The 26,041-nt window shown below is 31.3% G+C and overlaps 2 protein-coding genes across 6 annotated transcripts; both read left to right on the top strand.

The window, feature by feature from the left end:
• Positions 1-5,007: 5,007 nt before the first annotated feature.
• On the top strand, positions 5,008-10,712 carry LOC100775540 (plastidal glycolate/glycerate translocator 1, chloroplastic). Its single transcript, XM_003547765.5, has 8 exons — positions 5,008-5,430; positions 5,636-5,951; positions 6,975-7,236; positions 7,438-7,553; positions 8,566-8,675; positions 9,541-9,718; positions 9,922-10,051; positions 10,396-10,712. Exons 1-8 carry the CDS (start codon positions 5,164-5,166, stop codon positions 10,544-10,546), a joined length of 1,530 nt encoding a protein of 509 aa, XP_003547813.2. The 5' UTR covers positions 5,008-5,163; the 3' UTR covers positions 10,547-10,712.
• Positions 10,713-17,825: 7,113 nt separating this feature from the next.
• Positions 17,826-21,842, top strand: LOC100820093 (protein WEAK CHLOROPLAST MOVEMENT UNDER BLUE LIGHT 1). Of its 5 annotated transcripts, none has more exons than XM_003547763.5 (4): positions 17,826-18,165; positions 18,937-19,022; positions 19,139-19,294; positions 20,044-21,842. In XM_003547763.5, the coding sequence occupies exons 2-4, from the start codon at positions 18,996-18,998 to the stop codon at positions 21,706-21,708; spliced, it is 1,848 nt and encodes a 615-aa protein (XP_003547811.1). In that variant the 5' UTR covers positions 17,826-18,165; positions 18,937-18,995; the 3' UTR covers positions 21,709-21,842. The 5 variants fall into 5 exon arrangements, with proteins under 5 accessions (XP_003547811.1, XP_040866353.1, XP_040866352.1 ...); XM_041010418.1 differs by having other exon boundaries at positions 17,937-18,223; positions 18,929-19,022; XM_014769169.3 differs by having other exon boundaries at positions 17,938-18,165; positions 18,929-19,022.
• Positions 21,843-26,041: the final 4,199 nt, after the last annotated feature.

Here is a 26,041-nt window from a genome sequence, read left to right as displayed (position 1 = left end):
ATTGAACTATATTATTATTCTAATGAGTTCTCCTCTTGATTTTTTCTTTATTGATTTTTTATGCGAAGCAATTGATCAGTGTTTTTCATAACCTTAGATGTTTAGGGAAGAACTGAAAGGTGACATTGGAACCATAAGGAAGGAACTTAGGCTTTAAATCACAAAAGTATGTTTAATCCTTTGAGTGTCAAATGAATTAACAAAAAATATAATGAGTCTAATTGAACATAGCTACCACAAAAGTAGGGGTCAATTCGATTAAACACACCTCCGTGTCTTGAAAGGAAACAAAGCTTACCTTTGTTTAATTTACCTTCAAAGGGAACCAATAAGAACACTTAGGAAAGGAAATCAACCAATTGGAAAATCATTGTGCACACTTGCAATCTTAGAAATTTTATTATATTTAATTTCATCTAATTCTTGTTATTTTTTCTTTATTTTAATTTACTTTCCTTTTTATTTTATTCTTAATATTTTCTCTCAATCAAATAATGTTTTCATGTTTTCTTCTCGAATCATAATAAATGTGTAATCATAAAACATATTCGATATTTTATTACTTGATGATGATCTTGCACCTATAGTTTTCCCACATCAAATTTTTTGCACTATTAGTTACTTAGAACTATGCTATTTGATTATCAATCTTTTCATGATTTGATTAGATTGAAATGAATTTTTCTTTATTTTTTTTGCCTTTTTTTTACTTTCATCACTTGATTTTTTTTTGTGTTGTGCTTGCCACTCCTTGCCTCCCTTATGCAACATCCTCCACGGGTAAAATTTAAGTCTCTTCCCTCTTAGGTATAATTTTTTCCCACCAAATTAGTGAGTATTTTCCTATTGCTTATCCTTTTGCCTTTAGCGTTTACATTGGGGACAATATGTAAGGTTTAAGTTTGGGGTTGTTCAGAATTTTGCATTTCTTCATTAGGATTTTCATTTAGGATTCATGCATATTTTGTAACTTTCCATCACTGGATATATTGTTTAATTATTTTTTTTCTTCTTTCGCACTTTTGCTTTGTGGTATTTGCACTTCTTTTTCTGCTATTTGCACCCTTACTTTGCTGTCTACACCCCTGTCAGTTTTTTTTGCATCGTAGCATCAAATCTCCTTGAATCTTGACTTTCTCCTGTGTGTAAAATTTTTTTCTAACTCCTTTGAATTAGTGCCCAATCAATGTCTTAAGCTTTGCAGTAGAAAAATGACATTTGATGACCTCTAAACAAGTTGAAAAATTAGCATTCAATCTTTTGTTTGAATGTTTGCACTGAATTTAGCTACAAATGTGAGATTTTGAGCCAATTTAGGGGAATCATTCACTGTCAAATTTATTTCTACCGCTATCCTTTGTGCTTGAGTGTAAACTTGACATCTTTGTGCTCTCTAGAACTTGCTTTGGAACCTGTTTGAGGCAATACAATTTTGTTTATGTGAATGAGCATGATCAAGGCATTAAGCATTTGTTTTTCAAAATCTAGAGTTAGAACTTGTTTGACCCATAGTTTCCTCTTTTGAGTCGTACATTGTATTCCTCCTTTGTACCCCACACTCTTATTTTTTATATTTGTTGGTACCATACAAAACCTTGTGCTAAGTTTGGGGTACCCCTTGTGATTTTGAGGCTTTGGAAATTTCCATAAGCAAAAAGAAAGAAAAAGAATTGATAAAGTAAGCAAGAAAATAGGTGTAAAGTCAATTAAAAATTGAAAATAATGAAGTTCGAAAGTGAGAAAAGGAAGAATGATAAAAGGTGAAACTTGAGAAGTACTCCAATTGTTATGAATTGTAATGCTTATGTATAATGTCATGGACTGAAATTGTTATGGAATGATTTAACCCTTTGCATATCCTCTCCTTTCCCTACCTTGTTCTTTAACCCTAACCATGTTACAACCTCACAAAAGACCATGTGACTCATTCATGTTCTTAGGATTTTCTAGTGGAGATAAGGTTCCTTATGAAGCCTATGGTAGAGTTGTCTTATTGAGGAAGTATATAATGTCTTTAAACACTTGAGTGGGGAAAGAAATGATCTTGTAAGTTCATTCATTGATTCCAAAGACCTAAGCTCTAATTGGATTTGTATGAGATTGTCATTATGCTTGTAATCTATTGCTTGTGTTTTCTATTTCTTTGGGCCTTGTTTCATTGGATTCCATTGTTTTTGTTTGAGCTTGTGTTTGCTTGAGAAAAAACAAATCTTTAAGTTAGGGGTTGTTTGATGTGTTGTATTTTAATTTTCCAAAAATACCCTCTTGTAATTATGCCCTATTTCAGGGCTACCAACAAAGATACCCACACGCTCCCCCTTTTGTCTTCGGATAGTCGTCATTATCATCAAGTCTTCCTTTTTTGTTGCAGACGATGTCAATAACATAATTTCCTCACCGCTTCCTCTTTTGTTGCCATGGATCTCAACAAGATTTTGTTTGATGATAATCTTGTTGACTTTTTGCACCACACTTGGTCTCTAATTAATTACTTTTTTTTGTTACCCATCTCTGCTTGATTTTATTTTATTGCTATGTGGAAAAGTATTAAAATGATGATCAAATGTAAGATTATGATAATATCATCTTAATTTTGTGAGAGGAAGATTTCTTACCTTTTTTTTAAAAAAAGAAAGAAATTACAAGGTGGGAATATTTGAAAAAAAGAAGAAGAGAAAAAGCAATAACCTATTTGGGGAAAGATGTGATTTTATCTATGCAAGTGACACAAGTTGCCACACTCTATTTCACATTTGTTTATTTTGTGTTTAATTCTTATTTTTCTTTAAGATCACAGCTTTGCCTTTCATTGAGTAGTGGATGTTCAATTGAACTATCTTGGTATTCTAGGCATTTCCTATTTCCACTCCCTCCTTTTACTAATACACTTCCTTTTTATTTTAATTTTCCAAAAATACCCTCTTGTAATTATGCCGTATTTTAGGGCTATCAGCAAAGATACCCATGCACTCCCCCTCTTGTCCTCCAATAATTGCCATTATCATTGAGTCTTCCTTTTTTGCTATAGACGGTGTCAATAACATAATTTCCTCACCGCTTCCCCTTTTGTTGCCATGGATCTCAACAAGATTTGGTTTGATGATAATCTTGCTGACTTTCTGCACCATGCTTTACCTTTAATTAATTACTTTTTTTGTTACCCATTTCTGCTTGATTTTATGTTATTGCTATGTGGAAAAATATTAAAATGATGATCAAATGTAAGAATATGGTAATATGATCTTAATTTTGTGAGAGGAAGATTTCTTACCTTTTTTTTTAAAAAAGAAATTACAAGGTGGGGATATTGGAAAAAAAGAAGAGAGAAAGCAATAACTTGTTTGGAGAAAGCAATAACCTCTTTAGGGAAAGATGTGATTTTCTCTATACAAGTGACACAAGTTAACACACTCTATTTCACATTTGTTTATTTTGTATTTAATTCTTATTTTTCTTTAAGATTGAGGCTTAGCCTTTGATTGAATATTGGATGTTCAATTGAACTAGCTTGGTATTCTAGGCATTTTCTATTTCCACTCCCTCCTTTTACTATTACACTTCCTTTTTATTTTAATTTTCCAAAAATACCCTCTTGTAATGATGCCCTATTTTAGGGCTACCTGTAAAGATACCTGCACACTCACCCTCTTGTCCTCCAATGATTGCCATTATCATTGAGTCTTCCTTTTTTGTTGTAGACGATGTCAATAACATAATTTCCTCACCACTTCCCTTTTTGTTGCCATGGATCTCAACAAGTTTTCCTTTGATGATAATCTTGCTGACTTTCTGCACCATGCTTTGCCTCTAATTAATTATTTTTTTTGTTATCCATCTCCGCTTGATTTTATGTTATTGCTATGTGGAAAAATATTTAAATGATCAAATGTAAGATTGTGGTAATATGATCTGAATTTCGTGAGAGGAAGATTTCTTACCTTTTTTTCTAAAAAGAAAGAAATTATAAGGTGGGAATATTTGAAAAAAAGAAGCATGAGAAAGCAATAACCAATTTGGAGAAAGATGAATTTTTGGATATGGAAGGGTTTTTTGTGGGTATCTAATGTAGGTTTTTATGCATTGCTCTCAATGATCTCATTTCTCAGTCTCTATGTAAGTGAAAGATGAATTTTTGAACAGGAGGCACATGTGGAGAAAGTGAAAAATTAAAATGAGTGAAGATGGAGGAGTAATTGCGGGTGCATATGGAGTAATATGGTTTTCTATTAACAAGATTTATAATCATGATTCCAAAAAAACACTTTATAAATAGGGTATTTTGGAGGAAAAAAAATGAAAAAGAGGGAGTATTAGTTTTAAAGGAGAATGGATATAGCAATTGCTTTATTTTATTGAGTTCTTCTCTTCATTTTTTCTTTATTGATGTTGTTTATGTGAAATAATTGATCATTATTTTCATAACCTTATTGGCATAGAGAAGAATTGAAAGGTGAACCTAACCTTTGGAACCATAATGAGACTATTCTTTAAAGATCAAATGAATTAATAAAGAGCATAATGAGTCTAATTGAATATAGCTACTATGAAAGTAGGATCAAATCAATTAAATACATTTCTATGTACTACTAGAAAACAAAGATTATCTTAGTTTAATTCGCGTTTAAAGAAAACCAATAAAAATGCTTAGTAAGAAAATTAACCCATTAAAAAATCATTATGCAAATTCACAATCTTAAATTTTTTATTTGTTTATTTTAATTTATTTTTCCTTTTTATTTTATTATCAATATTTTCTCCCAATCAAATGGTGTTTTGTTCTAGTTTTATCTTCTTGAATCATAATAATAAATTAGTAATTTCTGTCAATTTGATATTTTATTACTTGAAACAGAATACTTATGATTTTTTCACATCATTAATCAAACAAAAATATACACGTTATTTTATAATAAATTCTTTAAAATTAATTTCTTTCGAAATCAAATTTACTAAGGCCAGCCCAAAACGCACCGATAAACATTCAAATTTTACCGTATTTGATATCTAAGTAGGCAGGAACTTTCATGGATGTACACTCGTGTCTGATCTCATCTCATTGAACACTATTCCTTCTTGTCCATACAATTTCTCTCACTTTCTCTCTCTCAGGTCCCACAAACAAAAATGTAAATCCTTTCTAGTCGAAGTCGCAGCAGGAGCAGGATGTCCATCTCTCTACCCGTTTCCATGGCAACCACAATCCATTCCTTACCCTATTCACTTCTCAAACTCAAACCACCCTCCCTCACCCCATCTCTATTTCGCCGCACGCTCTTTCCCAATTCAACTCTCAACGCCGCCCCTAAACGCACCGTTTCGTCCACCACTTTCTCACTGACGCTCACTAACGGAACCTGCAAAACCAGACACGTTGCCGCCAAATCATCCGAAGCCGACACCGGAAACACTTCCACCTCGCTAACCCAAACCGTGAGTCTCCCTCTCTCTCTCTCCACGTCTCACTCCTTCTCAGGTTTGGTTAAGTTTCTCTATAAGCACTCCTTCTAAAGTGTTTCTAAAGAAGATTACCCAAACAGGCCATTATATTCTCTAATTTTGTCGTATCATTAATCGATGTGGAATCTCCAACACCTTCGTTCTACAACCGTATGAGTGTCTCTGTTTTCTTTTTCAGGTGTTTGGGGTGCTTCATTTGGCGGTGTCCCTGGGCCTCATTCTCGCGGTGGACAAGTTTCTGAAGCAAGCGTTTGTGGCTGCCGCGATCAAGTTCCCGAGCGCGTTGTTTGGGATGTTCTGCATATTCTCGGTTCTGATTATCCTCGACTCCACCGTGCCCGCCGCCGCCACGGCGTTCGTGAGCTTCTTCGAGCCCGCGTTTATGTTCATACAGAGATGGCTCCCTCTGTTCTATGTTCCCTCTCTCGTTGTCTTGCCTCTTGCTGTCAAAGATATTCCCGCTGCCTCTGGAGCCAAAATTGGCCTCATTTTAGGTTAATGCTTCTTTTGCTTCTTTCTGCAATTCATCTCTCTCATTTCCTTTTTCTTTATCTGTTTCTTGTTGCTCAGGCTAAGTTGCTGGAAGCTGGGCCACGTTTTTCTCTCTCTCTCTCTCTCTCTCAAGTATGGTTTATTTAGACACTGTTTGGAATAAGCTTCTCTATAAGTATTAGTAGGAGAAGTAAATAAGAAAAGAATACATGAAGTAAGTTTATTTTTATAAGCTAAAATTAGCTTATGTAAAAATTAAGATCAGTTCTTGAAAGAGTTTATTAATATCATTAAGCTTCTAGAAAAAGCTGATGCATAAACTAATTTTATGTTTATGGAAGAACTTTATTTCATCTAAAGAGACCCTAGTGAAGCCAGCTATTTATGACTAAAGTACTATTTTGTTCTTGAATTTGTAACGCTCTAATCGGTTAGTCCTTCAAATTAGGTAAATTTGAAAAGAAAAAAGAAGTTCTAAAAACTTGTTCCCGCGACTGGGAATACATCGATACATGTAAAAGGACACAGGCACTGCATGTCAGTCAAAGGGGCCAAGACGTCAAGTTTTGGACTAGCTTTGTTGATGGAAAACCAAATTAAGAGTTTTTTTTTTTTTTTTTTTGTATTTTAGCTAATTTCAGGGACTATATCAAATTATAAATTCAGGAATAAAAATGGTGATTTACTAGATAATTAGTAGGATGTAAATAATTAGACTAGTGAGTATATAGTCAAATTAGATCCCATGTTAGGAGTTTGAGGACTAATTTGACTGATGAAATGCAACCTTGGGTGTACTGTTCATAATTTAGGGACTAATATAAGTGACCCGTATTTTCTGGGGACTAGTTTGATTATTTACAGTTACTTATTAGATCATCTCAACATTTTTTCATAAACTTTGTATGACATTTTAAATTTTTAAGCGACAAATCATCCCATTGCCGTCTTTTCTTTTCAAAATTTGTCTTTTGTATGATGAACCTATGTTGATACATGCTAAAAATGGCTATAATGTTGTTCAGTTGGAGGATGGCTGGCTACACTCTGTGTTGCTGGTTACACGGCTATCGCAGTTAGAAAAGCTGTGAAAACAGAATTGGTAGATGCTGAGCCTATGGGAAAGCCTGCTCCATTTTCTTCTCTTGAAGTGTGGACTTGGACTGCTGTTCTCCTTATATCATTTGTATCTGCATTATTTTACCCTACAGCACTGGGTACAAGTGCCAGAACATGCCTTCCATTTTTGCTTGCAGCCACAGTGTTAGGCTACATGGTTGGCTCGGGGTAAATATTTTCCTTTTCACTGCTGCATATACACGTGGAAAATTGCTTTTTCCCAAGTATGGTGTTTCTGACGAGAAAACATTAAAAAAAAGAGTGTTCTTGTATCACATGTTGCTATTAAAATTTTATTACACACTGTTATGGTTTGGAATTTTTATCTTTTCTAGAAATTCACTAATTGTTGCTATTTTCTGTTTCCAGGTTGCCATCAAATGTGAAGAAGGTCTTCCATCCGATAATTTGCTGTGCTTTATCAGCAGATCTGACAGCATTTGCTTTTGGGTATTTTTCCAAGTCAGGACTTGAACCTGTGCTAGGTATGGTTAAAATTTAAAAGATAACTATTTAATTACTATATTATGTAAGTTTCTGTGAATTTAGTTGCTAACTTCAACTAGGAAAAGAAGCTTAAGATTTAAATTACTAGTTTGAAACTTATTCTGACTGTACAGTGTACATACCTTATGATTTATGATAAGCATTTGAAGTCAGCTGGCAAGTTGAGTAATGAGTAGTGAACTGTTACTGTTCAAATCAGGTTTGTAAAACCTTTTACTAGGACAATGAGGTATCAAATGACTTTCTGCTAAGATTAAGGTAATATTCAGCCAAGCTCAACTGATTTGGTTTGATATACAGCCTGATAGTTATAATAATGTAAAGTTGTGTCACTAAAGGACTTTCTGTTTTATGTAGCCAGAGAGTGTGATGGAAATTTATTACAAGATACTATTTAATGATATAAATTTGTTGTAACTTTTATAATATAAGTCTTTACTTATTATGCGTGAATCTGAAAGAGCCCATAAACATTTAATTTTATATTAAGGTCTGTTTTAATTCTTTTTTAGCCTAAGACATAATAGTTTAAAACTTTTAATCCTTGTTTGTGTAAGAACTTTCAATAAGAACAGTCGCTACTACATCCTACTAAGATATGGATAACCAACAATGTGCACTCTCATGTCCCCCTAACATCCATAAAGAAGCTCCCATCTTCTGCATCTTGCACCCACATGTAATATATCTTTATCATGATGTAATTTGTGTTCACGGTGCTTCTCGGTTGTAGCCGAAACCATTAGTAGACAAAAAGCTTTTCAACTCAATAGGGATTGATCTTAGTTCAAGAATAATTAGGAATTATAGTGGTTCATCTATCTAGTTGCATGGAGAGTACACCTGACCTATCATTTAATTTCAAATAATTTTTTTCTTTTGCTCTGTCATGCACAATATGGTTCTTCTCTCATGCAATTCTTTTATTAATCCCATTTCAGCATAATGAGCCATATTTGTTTTTGATGATTCTTCTTTCTACATTCATAGGATATTACCTTACAAAGGCATCATCAAATCCTGGAGCTGGTGACATTTTAATGGGATTTTTAGGATCTGTTATTCTCTCATTTTCCTTCTCTATGTTTAAGCAAAGAAAGGTAAACCATCTAAGTTTCTCAGTAAATAAATCCTATACTGCTATAAAAAAATAAAGATGAATAAAGTATGTTCTCATTGCTGTCAATTGCTTTTGATATTTTACAATGTTAGACAGATTGCATGTAGACTTATACTGAGGCAATGTTTAATATGCTATGTTATTACTGAGTACATAGTATAGTTAATGATATACAATATTAGTTCAATAAGAGAGTATAACAGTACTTCATGTCAATGTTTCTTAACCAAGTAAGCCTTGCCGTCCTCCTCAAAATTATGAGTGTGGATTGGTGATGTTGACTTCATTTTGAATAGTTTGACTCTTTAAGTCGCATTCATAAAAATTGAGGACAAGTGCATAATAACAATATTGTATTATCTTATTGCCATGATGCTAAGCCACCCGGGTTGGGCTATGAGGCGTTTTGGTTGTTTGCAATAGGCACCTTTCTTTGTATGGTAAGTTGTACCAAATGATGACTTGATGTTAGCTTTATTCTGTTTTTTGTCTGGATAGGTAATTTAACTTAGTTATACAGAAGCATATCTTATATCTGTTTTATTTATTTTTTTTTTAATTTCTTGCTAAATTAGCAAATACCTGTGAAAGGTGAATTGAATAGTCATTCACCTATATGGAGTTTGATTTTACTTGAATGCATATGACTTCCTTGGAGAGCGTAGAGCTATAAACATATTATTTCCTTATACGTATAATGTTCCACTTGGCAGTCATTAACATGATATATACCCAACCAAACACAGAACATGCTTTGCAAAGTTTTTTTGGCATCCCATATGAAATGATTGGATAAGTCATTATATCATTGAGACATTGACTATTGATTTGTTGATCATTTTCAGCTTGTGAAAAGACATGCAGCCGAGATTTTCACCTCTGTCATCATCTCAACAGTGTTCTCACTGTACTCAACAGCCTTAGTTGGACGGCTTGTTCAATTAGAACCATCTTTAACTGTGTCCATTCTACCCAGATGTATCACAGTGGCATTGGCCCTCAGCATTGTATCCTTATTTGACGGTAAATATTATGCCCACACTGCAACCATTTATCCCCATAATCTTGTTTACACTGGAATTTGATCAAAGTTAATGGACAAAATCCAGAGGTCATGCAGTCTTAACCTGTTTAAAGAATACATTCACAGATAGAAAGGAATGCTAAAAAGTTTAATTTGTTTCTTTGTACACAGTTCTATCTTTGACAATTTCCCTTTGTCGCAGGAGCCAATTCATCTCTCACAGCAGCTGTGGTTGTATTAACCGGTCTGGTTGGAGCAAATTTTGTGCAAGCAACCCTTGATAAACTCAGCTTTCGTGATCCAATTGCTCGGGGAATAGCAACTGCTTCTAGGTATATTCTGTGATCAATAGATAGTTTACTTAACCAAAATCCCATTTTCACTGCATTCCAAAACTTCCACTGCCACAAGTTAAAGGTCACCAACATTTTTTCTTTCTGGGTTCTGTACTCTGATGAATAAAGTGAGGATTTTTTATGATTTCCATTGTATGGTTCAACTTATTTTGAAGAAACAATTTCTTATTTTCGCCACCTTCATGAGGGAGTTTCTGTAAAATAAGTGATTATTTCTCAAAAATTAATCTATACCAAACATGCAATAATAGTTGAATGACATTTTCTTTGTGCGTGCATGGTTATTTACTTACTCTCTTGACCTAAATTTTATTTTTCAGTGCCCACGGGCTTGGAACAGCAGCTTTGTCTGCCAAGGAACCCGAGGCTCTCCCATTTTGTGCCATTGCTTATGCTCTGAATGGTATATTTGGATCCATTCTTTGCTCGATTCCTGCTGTTAGACAAAGTTTGCTTGCAATTGTTGGCTGAGACTGTCATTTATGTCACGGCCTGGTGCTATTCATTCCATTCAATGCCATAATAACTCCAGTGCTTATCTGTTGGCTGCACAAAAATGTATAGGGCAATATTATGAATCATATATTCAGTAACACCATTGTGTCAATTGTATAGAAAGCAATAGTCCATTCATTTATGATTTGTTGATATTCTATGAAGGCAATTATCTATCTTGGATAACCAAGTGATTGAACACAAGCGTTAATATGCTAAAGTTAAGGTTGAATCAATCAGATAGTATCTTATTTTGATCTTTGGAAGAAAGAATTATTGGTAAGATTTTACTTATCTTTCATTTAAACTTTGGATTAGTCAAAATCCTTTTTCCCAGATAAATCGGAGGGTTAAGACAAAAAAATTATCTGTGTTGGATTTCATATTTTCTTTAGGAGAGTTCTCAAATTAAAAACATGAAAATTTCTATAATATGGTGTGCAATATGAATATTCATAACTTTTGAAATTAAAATTAAAATTTATTATTATGTTTGATTTGTACTAAACATAATTGGACCGTCCTCCCCATGAGGGAGGTTCATTAATACTAATGGATCGGCAAGAGAGTGACACATGATCATGACTTAGCAGGCTTAGCACTTGAGGGACTATGGATCGTCCTCCCTCCTAGGGAGGTCGCATGTACTAAATGAATGGAGGAATGTAAAAATGACTCTTAAGCACTAATGATTGTAGGGTTGTGGATCATTTGATTAAGATCACTTTTGGTCCAAGGACTAGAGTGGAACAATCGGGCCTCGAACCTTTGGTGGTCTAAGGACATTCCATAAATAATGGTGATCCCTTCTTGTCACCTTAGGTTCACATGCACTCTAGGGTTTCATGATGACTGATTGAATTATGTGTGAGATTGGCTTTTCCAAAACAAGCAACATCTAGTGTTGTTGCTAGTCTTGACAGGTTGTCTTTCAATTTGGTTTAGGAATCTTATCTGAAGAAGTTAGTAGCCTTCCTATCGGGTAGATATGAGTCTAGAAGTGCAATTTTTGAAACCAACATTGAAGAAGACTTATTTTTGGGTTTGCTGGTTGTTTATCGATGCAATTAGGCCTTTTTGGTTGGCTTTTTTATTTGTACTACATTAGCCAAAGTTGTATTCTGGTTTAATGTAACGGACTTTGTCATCTATGAGAGATCATGTCCAATATTCTTTACTTAGTAATTACATTATTTAATGTTAAGTACTCTTATTTTGTTATGTTATGACAAGTTTGTTATTGTCACCGTTATCAGAGTATAATTCTGCAATTTGATACAAATCTTGCAATTTCATAGGGATCTGATACAAAAATTGTAATTTAATAGGAACCTTGTATAATGTTGTTGCTAATCTTTTATTTTTATTCATTTTAATTAAATTAAAATATGTTGTCATGTCAGACAACACGTTGTCAATTTACATGTCACATTTAATCTGACGTGATATCACAGGTAGCTTGCTGACGTGCATAGTTAACGACCACATGAGTAGTTAACGGATCCTTTCTAACAGCAGGGAACTTGCACAAAAATTTTCAAATATTAGGAACCTATTGTAAAGGAAAACTTTATTAGGAACCAAATACAAAGGAAAAATTTATTCAGGTATATATCAGGATAAAAAATATACTTAAGTTTTTTTTATAATATTTCTGTTTTCTTTCTGAATGGAAACAGGAGAACTCCTCTTACCTTCAAATAACTATACAATAAAATTGTGAAATCTTTGGTAATTGGTAAACTCTCATATTTATTTTGCTTGATCCAACTTTTAATCTAAATCATAAGTATATCGATTATGGATGACAAAAAAATTGTACTCGTAGATAAAATCTACAACGAATTCAAAATAGATAGTCTAATAGGTTTCCGTGGGCTAAAAAAATGATTTTATTTCTCAGCTTTCTTTTTAATGCATCATGGGTAAGTAATAAGGTACCCAAACTTGCACTTATTTGTAATTTGAAATCACAATGTGATTTTCATTAAATTGCGCTATCATATTAATCCATTTGGGAGATTTTGTTTTGATAATGATTGTTTTTTATGTCAAAGGAATTCTTAGATTTTCTATGGATGATGTTTATATTTAAATTGAATGTATACAAATTTTGTATGAATGATGTTTTCATTTCTTTTTAAATCAAAACATCTTTCATTTTTTATTTTGAACGTATTAAATTTATATCTTTTAATCAATTAAATTATATTTATGTTGTACTAATCCATATATATATATATATATATATATATATATATATATATATATATATATATATATATATATTCACCTATCACACAAGTAACTATAATAAGGAAATCCATTGCGATGATTTTTTTTTTATAATAATAGGTTTCTTTTATGTTAAGAGACTTTTAGATATTTATATTTAAATTTAATATATACAATTTTATATAAATGATGTTTAAATTTTTTTTATATCAAAATGTCATTTTTTAATTTGAAAGAGTATAAATTATATTTTTAAACTATCATATATTTTATTTATATTGTGCTAATCCATATTTATTTCCATCTATCGTATAGATATCAATGTCAGGACAATTTCATTTGGGTGTTTTTTGTTATAATATTTGGTTTTTTTTTTTTTACGTTAGGATATTCTTAGATATTTATATTTAAATTACTATAACTTTTAAATGAATTGTGTTTAGATTTCTTTATAGGAAAACATTCTTGTTTTTAAAATTTGAAAGTATAAAAGTTATTTTTTAAAATTATTATATATTTTATTTATGTGATGTTAGTCCATATTTATATTTGTATATTTCAAAGTAACCATATTAGAACTAATTGATTTGGATAATCATTCATTTTGATAGTCATAGATTTTTGGAAGCCAATAAAGTGTTCCATTATATCCATGTATATATAAAAAAAAGCACATAAAAAATTTATTAGCTAAAATTCGTAAGCGTTCAAAGTAATATTTTTTTTTATATATAAAAATAGTAGTTGTGAGAATAACTATAAGATAAGTATATTTAAATACACTCCTTTTATTGACTCAAAAGTTTCAAATGTGCTTATAAAAAAATGTTGTAACTTTATATCATATATAAGATTTACTTCATGAGATTTTTCTTTCAGGCATATAAATCTAAATATTTAATCATTGCCAATAAAGAAAGAAATAATTAATGAAGTCTTTTTTTTTCCAAAATTCATATGAAACATATGTTAACCTTTATATATACATACATATATATATATATATATATATATATATATATATATATATATATATATATATATTATTAATATTTATTTTAGAAATATTAAAATTTGTATATTATTATATAAGAAAAAATGGTAGTATTTATTTTCTTAATAACAAAGTAACTTATGACCATTCACAAATGTATTGATTTTTAATTCTTTTAATACTCTTGATTTATTGTTTAGTCTACTAACAAGATACCATTATTTTTAATGAATGTAGATTCATTTATTATGCTATTAACAATATAACTCACACTTTTTAAAAAGTAATATAACTCATATTTATTAGTTAAAATTATTCCTTTTGAATTAATTATGAGCAATGTCATTATATCTAATCACTAATTAAACTAAATAAATGTTAGTCAATTGTTCATTTTTATTGAATAAAGACAGTAAGATAAAATTATAACATTTGTTGGATTAAAAAAATAAAACTTGAGTAAAATTTGTCATGACAATTGTTTATGCTTATTTTTACACATGTGCAAATTACATTGGATGAGTAGCACAGGTTAAATACTAAATTTTATATATTCATTCAGTTGTGTTTTCGCATATTTTAAACATATTCTTAATAAATATTACTCAATAGTTATTTTCCATTAAATAAAAACAATTACATATAAGATAACATTGTGACGTTAATTGTATTAAAAAAATAATACTCAAGTAAAATTGATCACACTCTTTAACAATTGTGTATGTCTATTTTTACATTTAGAATAATAAATTAAGTTAATAACACAAGTTAAATAAATAGATTAATTTTATTATGTATGTTTATGCACATGTTAAATACTACACTTGTTGTAATCATTCTATTGTGATTTTACATATTTTTAATATTTTTTTAAATAAATATTGTTCAGTTGTCCAGTTTCATTAAATAGTAATTAATATATTTAAAATAAAATTGGGACATTAACACAAATCAAGTAAGAGTTGTTATATTTTTTGGAAGACGTTCATGTTCATTTTTATAGTTAAATAAAAAATGAAAATCTAAATAAACATACTCATACCATATGTTTATCCCGTACAACTAGTTAATTTAATTGAATGAGTATAGTACAATCATGACTATTTTTTTTCCAAAAAAGATCTTATACTTTATTGATTGTCATTAAAGCATAAGGCTGGGATCATCTTAGACTTAACTTATATTATAAATAAATAGAAAGAAACAACCTAATTACTCCTATATTAGTTAGGACCTAGGAGTGCTACATTATTGAAAGGAACAATTAGTACTTGTGGTTAAGTTAATCATCACACACGCACCCACATAGATATCCAAGGTGCTTGATTTTTTTCTTTTGAGGAAATGCTAGCTATATTGAAATAGGTAAAATTACACATTCATATGATGTTAAATGCGGTACCATATAATTTTTTTAAAAAAATTCCCCATTATTTCCTTAATCTTCACTAAAAGCACTGGTTAGCAAGATCTTTTATTTATTTATCATATATTTCTTGAGGGTGTTTTAATTTCAAATTTTATTAATTTATTATTTAATAAATATTTTCATGTTAGATGATGAATAGAGGTAACAAGAGAAAGAAAATAATAATATTTGAATGTAATGATAATTTTTAAGATAAAATTATAATTTATATATAAAATAAACATATTCAACACTTTTTATCATTATCACATACTCATAATTGTGCTTAAAAATTGAGTGTGACTTTTTTAAATGTATATTTTGGTCAAATTAGTTATAAGCTAATTAAAATTGGTTAACTAAATTGTTTTACCAAGTATGGTGGTTAAATAAAAAATTGCATTTAAGAAAAAATTATAAATTAATTAGATAAAAAAAAATTCAAGTAAAATTAATCACACTTTAATAATGTATATCTATTTTTACATCTAAGATAATAAATTAAGTGAATAACATAAGTTTAAATAAATACTTCAATTTTATGATGATATTTAAGCTATTTATTTATAAGCTAATTAAATCTCATCATATTAGGCCATACTTGTGATCATGGAAATATGCATGAAACACCCGCACAAGAAGGGATTTTTTTAAGATTTTTTTTTGGTTAAGTAGCCTATAGCCTAAGTACTCAAAAAAGAAGGGAGTCTCGATGATAAATAATTTCCTTGAAATGATACATGAGACCAAATTTGAGTTGTAATTATACATAATTAGACGATGAGGATCATGACACAACGCATTATTAATATTGCTAGTATATAGCAAACATATCTGTCCCCCAAAGAAAAATGGTGGTGGAAAAGGATGACAGATGTTTGAATATCAATTCCATGCATTTGGTGGATGTGACAGTTTATGAGGACGTTGCATGAGTTGGAAGCACAAAGAAGGAGGAGTTTATGAGCTGTTCCTTCTTCATTGCCACAACAGCAATCCCTTTCCACCGCATTAATAATAGGGCAACATTGCTTCTCCAATTTTTTGTACTTATAATACATTGGTTTTTTCGCCAGTCTTTGATTACCATCTTTCTGGGTTTCTTCAATTCTAATCCAGGTTTGAAATCATTCTTCTTTTGTTGCCATCTTGTTCTTGTTCTTCTTGTTATATTATATGTTTCTGAAATGCTTTTCGTCCACATGTATGTAATTTAATTTCATTTTCTTAATTCTCTCTGCTTGCATGGTATATATATGTCTTCGTGTTAAATAAAAGCCCCTTAATTTTATTCTAATTGATTTTATAGTGTCGGTTTGTGATAGGACTTTGAAAATTTAATTTCTTCCAATGAATTGGGCTAAGTTTTAACTATTTTGTTTCTCAGGGACGATAACTTATCAAACTTAATTCTCTTTGTTACTTGGTGCACAATCAAATTAAAGTAAATAATTCTTTCTTTTAGGTGAAACTAAGGGAGTATTATCAAAACTAATTACATGAAAAAGGCTAGGATTGAAAAAAGAAATACATACAAATAAAGTCTTGCTAATATAATTTTGAACAAAAGATTAGAGTGTACTGTTTTTGAAGTGCTTTAGAATTAAAAAAAAAAGCCGTTCTTATGTTAAGTTAAGATATGACTAATAGCATGCATTTGAGTTAATTAGCTTTTATTTATTTTCCGAATTTCTATTTCGTTTTCTTCATTTTATTAATGTAACCTTCAATTTTTGTTTACACGATACATTCATTGTCTAATTCATCAATAACGCATATATAAATGCAACCTCATCAGAAAAAAAGAAAGTTATAAGTAATACAACTGAATTACAGCCACGGCATTCTTTTATAAGCTAGCTAGTTAGCTACAGCTTGCAGATATATGTGAATGTCATATCACCAAAAATCTGTCATGCGGTTTGCATTCGTGACCTCTTTAAGTTGTGCTAAACATTGATTTGAGAGTACACATCAACAACTTAGCATTTAATGTGGGAAGATTGGCAAAAGGAATAACTTGATTTGATGGATTAACTTACATAGACCACAAATTGCATGCAAAACAAAATATTCAAGGAGTAAACTTGGCTCACAATTTTTTTCTTCACAAAATTATATTTAACTATTATTTTAAGAAAGCTTGTGTAATGGAAATATATATATAGTGATGATAGATATTTTTGTAGATGAGTAAGATTATACACGAACGAGTAAAATATATATATATATATATATATATATATATATATATATATATATATGATCACTTAAGGTAACGTGAATGTGACTTATGTTTTTGTTTTAACTATTTATAATAAAATTTAATAATTAATATTTATTTATTTTACCTTCACGTACAAAAAGTCATGTTAGTTTTTCAAAAATTCTAGTAACTTCTTAAATAATTATTAGATTTTATGAAATCTTAAACTTTTATTGTAATTTTTTTAGTTATTCATATATAATTGTATGACTTGAATTTATTTACTCTTCCATGAAAGTTGTTTTCTTATTAGATATATCTTAGATTTTTGGCAAGAATTTTGGTAAAATTGAGCTAGAAGAAAAAAATCACTTATTATATATAAGAGGTTTAGGACGGTACTACGTACTCCAATACCATATTTATCCTGAATTTTGTTTTTCTATTTAAAATTTGTGTGGTGGAAAAGGGGACAAATGGTGATCCAACACGTGTTTGAGTGTGAATTATTTTGGTCGAGGAGGCCGTTTATGGGCAACGTTGCATGATTTGGAAACACAAGGAGGAAGCCGTAAACAGATGTGAACGGTTCCTTCCTCCTTCATTGTTCGCCTCATCAACATTACCTCCTTCTTCCACCGTATCATAGGATAGGACCACTCCTAACACGTTTTTGCCTTTTTAATTAATTCCTTTCTTTTTATTCTTCCCTTCCCTGAGTCTTCCACATTATTTTCCTTCTTCTCATCAAGGTTTCAATCTCTTTTTTGTTCTTGTTATGATATTGCTTTGAATGCCTTTTGTTCACATGTACGTGATTTCTTTTCATTTTCTCTCTCCATTGTATGCGTGCGGATATAAAAAAATGGTGATACTAATCAAATAAAATCTACCGACATTTTTTATATGGTAATTCTCGTAAGACAATCTCACTAGAGACGGATTTCGAATGCTGGTGACATCCAAAAAATCAAATTAAATCTTACAAATATTTGAGAGAAATATGAAAGAGAAAGTAAATATGAAAATTTTGCATCAATTTTTTTTTTGAAGTGTATTAGACTTTCATGAAATGTTGTTCTTATGTTAATAAAATGTGATAGTTTTCATGGAGATGTGATAAATTGCTTTTTATTTGGAACTTCTAAATTCTCTCCATTTCTATTTAGTTTTTCTTCATTTTACTAACACGGCTCGTAACGTTTCAAAACGATATGTTCATTATCCAAGTTTTCAATTGGGTAACGCACACAAAAAGTTAATACAGGATAATTACATGCATGCAGCTAAGGTATTCTTACAAAACCACAAGCGTTAGTTGCTGAGCAATAATCTATATGGTATACATAAAAAAATGAAAAGAAAAAAAGAAGGAAGAAGGATTTTGTGTCGTTTCTGAAGGGAAATAAACGTTTAACTAATTTTGTTCATGTATTATATCTGGTTTATGTAAAGTTATCTGAGATTGTGTTTTGAAATGTTCTTATTTTTTTATTTCGGTTTTCTAATGACTTGAATTTCAGAAATTTTGGTGGCAGACCCTGTGAGAAATATTAAAGACGGGCCACTTTCAAAATATACCATGGAGCCACAATTAGAATCCCCTTTGGTAATTCCTCAATCTATAAATTCACCAAATAATCTAGAATCTAATATATGTTACTGACAAGAATCCATCACAGTAAGACTATTACTGATGAAACTTCACCAATTATTTCCTCTCAGGGAAGAAAAGATTCTACAGGAAGTGCCGATTCTTCTAAGCCTTCAAAGCATGTCATTGAGACAGCTGCGCCCTTTGAATCTGTCAAAGATGCTGTGTCCAAGTTTGGAGGAAGAATTGATTGGAAATCTCGTCGAACCCAGAGTCTGGTGGAGGAGGTATGTATATTGTTTGAATTGCGTTTATGCTTTACATTTTTTTTATGATTTTGGGTTTGTTTGTAGCATCATTTGCAAATAACTTGTGTTGAGAAAACTGGAGAACTACTACATTAAGAACATGTTATTAGATAATCAAATTACAGTTGATGGTGTTGGTGGCTTGTGAACATACCAAAAGGGTTCAGGTTTTCACATTGTTGCCTAAATGAAGATATTTTTCCACGGATGCGAGTCATAACTTTAGAGTACTATTTTACAAATTTAAATATATTTTTAGTCCCTTAAAATTAAAAACCCTTTTTTTAGTCCTCTAAATTAAAATATGTAGTTGTTAGTATCTTAAATTCGTGAAATGTTTTTTTTAATCTCTCGAGGCATTAAAAAAAACATTCCATGAATTTGAAGGATTAAAATATATAAATTTTAATTTAGGAGACTAAAAAAGATAGACCCTAATTTTAAAGGATTAAACATATTTAAGCCTATTTTATAAATTGATCCTAATGTTGAGGATATTTTTCCATTGACCCAAGTCATAACTTAAGAATAATGCCCAGTAATGGATCAGAAAGCAAAGGTGTTGTGGTCCCGTTATAGAAAAAACATGCAATTACAATTGAATGAGTGTACTGTGTACTACTTGCAGAGTGAACTAATAACTTATTCACTAACTCACTTGTTTCCCATTGCTCTGGGGCATGCATAAACCACTAGTTTTACTTTTTTTAATTTTTTTGGCTGAACAGAGAAGCAAGCTCGTAGAAGACTTTAGAAAGGAAGAAACTGCAGAGGAATTGGAAAACACTAAGAAGCTTATAGAAGAACTCAAAACTAGCTTAGAAAAGATAGAAAAAGATGAGCTTCAAGCAAAAGAAGAGGCTGAACGTGTGATTCTCAAAATTGAAGAGATGGAGCAGGACATTGTAAGTGAAGCTAGTATTGAAGCCAAGGCACAACTTGAGGCTGAAAAAGCCATGCTTACAGAAGCGCTTTCGGAGTTTGAATTCGTTAAAAGAGAACTGGACTCACTGCGTAAGGAGTATGCTTCTATGGCGAGTGGAAGGGATATAGCAATCAATAATGCAGAAGAGACTATTGCAGCATCCAAGCAAATTGAAAAGGCAGTGGAAGATTTGACTGCTGAGTTGATTGCAACAAAAGAGGCGTTGAATTCCATGCGAACCGCGCATTTGGAAGTAGAAGAACAAAGACTAGGAGTAGTTGATCAAGAGTCGAACAATTTGAAGCTGGAACTTGAACAAGTAGAAGAGGAGCTCCAAAGACTTAATGAGCAAGTTTTGTCAGCCAGGGTTCTTAAATCAAAATTGGAATCAGCTTCCTCCTTACTGCATGGTTTGAAAGCTGAATTAGCAGCATATATGGAATCAAAAGTAAATGAGGAATTTTATAAAGAACAAAAAGAGGAAGTTGAGGAACTAAAACTGAACATAGAAAAAGCAACTTCTGATGTTAACAGATTGAGGGTGGCTTCTGTGTCACTAAAATCAAAACTAGAAGAAGAGAAGTCGGTTCTCGCATCCCTTAAGCAAAGTGAGGAAAAGGCTTCGGCTGCGGTTGTGAATCTCCAAGCTGAACTGGAGAAGTCTAGGTCAGCCATAGCTTTCATTCAAATGAAAGAAAATGAAGCAAGAGAGATGATGACTGAGTTGCCCAAGAAACTGCAAAAAGCATCACAAGAGGCTGATGAGGCCAAATCACTTGCTCAGGCAGCTCAGGCAGAGCTGATTGAAGCACAAGAAGAGGTTGAACAAGCCAAGGCCAAATCAAGCACATTGGAAAGTAGTTTATTGGCAGCACAAAAGGAGATTGAAGCAGCCAAGGTTGCCGAGATGTTGGCCAGAGATGCAATCACAGCATTGGAGAAGAGTGAATCAGCTAAAGGCAACAAAAATGACAAGGACTCTTCCTCAATGGTGACACTCACACTAGAAGAATATCATGAGCTCAGCAGGAGAGCCTATAAGGCAGAGGAGCAAGCCAATGCGAGGATCGAAGCTGCTACTTCTCAGATTCAGATAGCAAGGGAGTCTGAATTAAGAAGCCTGGAGAAGTTAGAAGAACTGAATGAGGAGTTGTCTGTAAGAAGAGAATCTCTGAAAATTGCAACTGGGAATTCCGAAAAGGCCAATGAAGGAAAGTTAGCTGTAGAACATGAATTAAGAACATGGAGGGCTGAACAAAAGCAACAAGAGAAGGCTACTGAATTGAATGAACAAACTTCTGATCCAACTGAGCCTGCACATGATTCATCAAGCCCAAAGGGAAAAGTTCCTTCCAATAACACTGAAGCTGAATCAGCCTCAAATAAGAACAAAAAGAAGAAAAAGTCATCATTTCCTTCAAAGGTTGTAATGTTCTTTGCCAAGAAAAAAACGCACCCAACCAAGTGAATGTAATCCTTCAACAGAAGGTAGTACACTAAGTAACAAATCTAATTTCTGAACAGCTTCTGTATTGGTTGCCAATTGTGAGAATTTGTATCAAGTTCTTTGGTCGCAAGGAGAAAATATGATCATTTAGTGTATATATGGCGTAGCTTCTCTATTATTCAATATTTCAATTTTCACTACAAATTTACCATTATGAAGGAAAAGGCACAACAGTCTACTTTTGGGACACATCTACTATAGTGATATATGTGCTAAAGCTTTGAGTTTATGATGATTTATGTTTTGGATCATTCTCAATAGAAATATGTTTTGGATCATTCTCAAATAGAAATTTTGTGATAAAAATCTGGTCTCTTATTTTAATGATATTCATTTTACCTTTAAAAACAACTAATAGTTATTTTGAAGAATGTAACCCACAACTTATTCATTTAAAAAATTAAAAGGAAATAGAATTTGTTGATGTGAGAATTATTTGGTTAAGAGAAAGTGGAAATTGTAATAAAAATGTTGACCTAGTGATAACTAGTTAGTTTAGTTGTCATTGTCATAGTTCATACTTCAAGATTTATATATTATAAATGGATGTGGTTATGTTGGCACCCAAATTATGTTGAGCCTTTTCAAAGAGTCAAATAAAAAAATTAAAATGCTAGTCAAATTAACAAACTTGGGATAAAGGTAACCAAAAAGATATAATTAACTAGAAATGTTCATAAGTAATATTTGGTTAATATTTTCAAGTAGATGTAAGCTGAATTCAAAATTGAAAAAATGGTTAAGGCTAGGGGTAGCAAAACAGGCTACCCTGTCCTGCCATTGACCTGTCAAAAATAGGTTGGCCAGCCCCACATAAAGAAAGTGGATTGAGAGTTCAAGCCTGTCTTGTTTATACTCCAAAAATTATTAAAAAAAATAATAAATATATTTTAAATGATTTCAATTAATTTTATCTTTTTTAATATTAAATAATAAATACATACTAAAAAAATGAACGTATTACCTTAAATTTTCAATAATAATTTGTTTAGAAAAATAAACTAAATAATAATTAAATATATTTATAAAATAAAAATTAATATTTTTCTCTCAACCTGTTTTTGGTAGACCAAAATGGAGTGAGTTAAAGTGGGTTGGTGGATTGAAAACCTCAACCTGGCCAGTCAAAATGGATTGGCCCAATAAGGTTCAACCCGTTTTGCTACCCCTAGTTAAGGCACCAAGTAGTGGATCCTATAAAATGGGGATTACAAGGAGCAATAACTGATATTTGAGATAACAAAAGATAAGGCAATCACTAGTGCTTAATGGATGTGCCTAAAAAATAAGAAGACCAATGAGTAACACGCTGTGACCATGACCCACTAAAGTTATCCAAAATAAAGCAAGACAAATTGAAATACTCAAACAACCAATCGAATGAAACATAGTGGGATTGTAGGACTTCTGTACATGGACTGAGACAATTACCTCAACATAAGATCTGGAAATGTTGTATAAATATGTGCTAAGAAGTTGTGTACATGATATTTTGCCAAAACAACCAACCAAATTTATTATTTTCCTCACAATTTTTAAGTCTCTATTTGATCACTTTTTCAGTTAATGTTCATTGCATATATATTCTTTACCCCTTAATTTTCCCAAATTGCTTTCATTCATCAAGTGCTATTTGGAGTAGCTAGAAAACTCATTGTTGAAGGGCAAATTTCCCTCTTTGATGTCAATTGTTTGATCTATTTTGAAATTTCAATTCACTAAGCGCCCTAGGGTCTCACTTAGTGGATATTTTCCCAAGTATATACACCCCCATGTTTTAAACTATGATTGTTTTTTGAAGTGGTAAAAATGTTTCATAAACTATAGGTTAACCCATTTAAATGTATAAGGGGTGGATTGTTGTTTGTGAAACTTGGATCCTTGAGAAAGGTCATCGGTAGATGACAAGTATGGAGTTGTTGTTTCTAAAACCTTAAGGGAGTCCAACTATATGATGATGAATGTTAGATGTTGTGAGGTAAAATTGTATGTCCACACTTACGTGGTGCATAGTTGTTGTGACATATGAGTAGGCATGTAAGTTTAGGGTGCTCAATGGGCCTCAACCTAGTGTTGGGAAACCTTTGTGGTGGTCGTGTCGATGGGCCTAAAGGATAATTTTGGCTGGCAAATTCCAATAGAGGTTAAGGTTAATGCATGCTTTATTATAGTAAGCCAACACCCACAACCATTTTATCTTGGCAAAATTACTTGTTTCCCATAGGATCAACTATAAGACTGCCTTTTTTTGTAAAAAAAGATGGACTATGTTAAGGGATGTGCCATTGTTGATCGCTTATGAGATGAAAATTTTCATTGAGTAGAATTTGCATTTCATGATCATGATTGATGTTTGCATGATGATGCTTGATTATTAGACTTATGATGGTGATATTTGATTGTTGATTTATGATGTTTATACTCAGTTATGATTGAAGATGATAAAGTTTAGACATTTATTTTTAATTGAGTTTAAGTTATATTTTAATATGTTTGTATTTGGTAAGCTTACCCAGTTTGCATTGTGACACATGTGATTGTGATTGTAATATCTCGAACTTTGTATTTGTGGGAGTAGATGACTAGGAGATGGATCTTTCCTTTGGAAGCATCATAGATGGGCATGTGTTTAGATATATACCTTTCTAAGAGTTGTACACATATGTAGTTGTATCTTGAGTTGTTTTGACCTTGTATCTTTTTATAACATGTTGAAGCTCCATATGACACATGATTTTATTCAATTTATTATATTATATATGGATGTGTTATCTCGAGATTTTGAGTATGTGAATCCGAAGGGAGTATGTGATATATAGAAGATATTTCATGTCAAATGAACACGATTATATAACTAAAAGAGATGTGTTTAGATATATACCTTTCTAAGAGTTGTACGCATATGTAGTTGTATATTGAGTTGTTTTGACCTTGTATCTTTTGATAACATGTTAAAGCTCCATATGGCACATGATTTTATTCAATTTATTATATTATAAATGGATGTGTTATTCTGAGATTTTGAGTATTTGAATCCGAAGGGAGTATGTGATATATAGAAGATATTTCATGTCAAATGAACACAATTATATCACTAAAAGAGAAATGACATACATCATTACTTGCGAGGTTGAGCCCCTTTCCATTCGGTAAGAAATAAATGCATCATTGCTCTGCATAATACCAAAGTATTGAACAAATGAAAAACAAAAAAGAAATAACAAAATGATCACCATGGCCTCTCAAAGTAACCTACTATATGAACTAATGATAAAAAAATCAACATATTAAGTTCATCAATGTTGGCATTGTTGGTGGTTGTATCATAATTGCTTCATTTCCTTTTTATTCCCCTAACTTGATGATTTTATTCTTCTTTGAAGAATAATAAGGAATGCCTAATAAAAACATAATTATCATCAAAGTGATCCATATCAATAGGTAGACAAGTTTTAGCAGCCCCAAATAATTTATTTAAATTTTTGGTCCCTGATAAATTATTTATTTTATTTTAGTCCCCAAATTTGTTTACATATCAATTTGAAAAGTTATTTAGATAGTGCTTGAGAAACCAAAAAAAAAAAAAACATTAGGGACCAAAAAGTTAAAAGCAAATTATTAAAGACTAAAATAAAAATTCAGCCATCAAGGACCAAAAATATATTTAAGTCTACTTGAAATTGTTGTATGTATAATAGCATGGTGATATCAAAGATATTATTATATAACATTCTCTCTCCTATGTTAGACACTGGACAATCCATCACTGGACGACCTAGACATATCTTAAGGTTTTGATGAAAACAAAGATATAAATTGGTCTTAACCACTTTGCTACAAGCAAGTCAACGAGTTTGATGATGGGAAACAACATCAGGAAAGACCTATCCATTACTGGACAACTTGTCTATTGGAAGCATGAAGTACTCGTCCAATCCATCCAAACAACGATTGGATTAAGCACTTTATTTTGAATGGTCTATTTATTCCAATTTATATGATTTTTTAAAAGGAAAATATATGCGAATTTATCTTTTATTTCCTTTTATATGTTTAAGGATCATATTGAGTTATGAAAGACAAATATGAAAAGTCCTGATCCTATCAGACATAAACGTGAAATATCCAGTTATTTTAGGAAACAAAATTAATCTCCACAACGATCATAAGATTCAATTTTGAAGATACTCTTCACTATTACGAGCATCTCTCTACCTTTAAATACAACATCAAAGATTGAAGAACATTGATGAACGTACATAGAAAGACAAGAGTCATGTATCAAGAAACAAGA

Source organism: Glycine max, chromosome 16 (genome assembly GCF_000004515.6).
Source record: "Glycine max cultivar Williams 82 chromosome 16, Glycine_max_v4.0, whole genome shotgun sequence".
NCBI classification, from domain to species: Eukaryota; Viridiplantae; Streptophyta; class Magnoliopsida; order Fabales; family Fabaceae; genus Glycine; species Glycine max.
Note: the sequence above shows the minus strand (reverse complement) of the source record. Positions and strands in the feature narration are given on the sequence as shown.

What these genes read in the sequence shown, in the direction of transcription:
- LOC100775540 (XM_003547765.5), top strand. Translation starts at nt 5,164, where the DNA reads ATGTCCATCTCTCTACCCGTTTCCATGGCAACCACAATCCATTCCTTA. An exon ending in CTATGTTTAAGCAAAGAAAG is followed by an intron (nt 8,676 to 9,540) that starts GTAAACCATCTA and finishes GATCATTTTCAG; the next exon opens with CTTGTGAAAAGACATGCAGC. An exon ending in GGAATAGCAACTGCTTCTAG is followed by an intron (nt 10,052 to 10,395) that starts GTATATTCTGTG and finishes TTTATTTTTCAG; the next exon opens with TGCCCACGGGCTTGGAACAG.
- LOC100820093 (XM_041010418.1), top strand. An exon ending in CACAATTAGAATCCCCTTTG is followed by an intron (nt 19,023 to 19,138) that starts GTAATTCCTCAA and finishes ATTTCCTCTCAG; the next exon opens with GGAAGAAAAGATTCTACAGG. An exon ending in CCCAGAGTCTGGTGGAGGAG is followed by an intron (nt 19,295 to 20,043) that starts GTATGTATATTG and finishes TTGGCTGAACAG; the next exon opens with AGAAGCAAGCTCGTAGAAGA.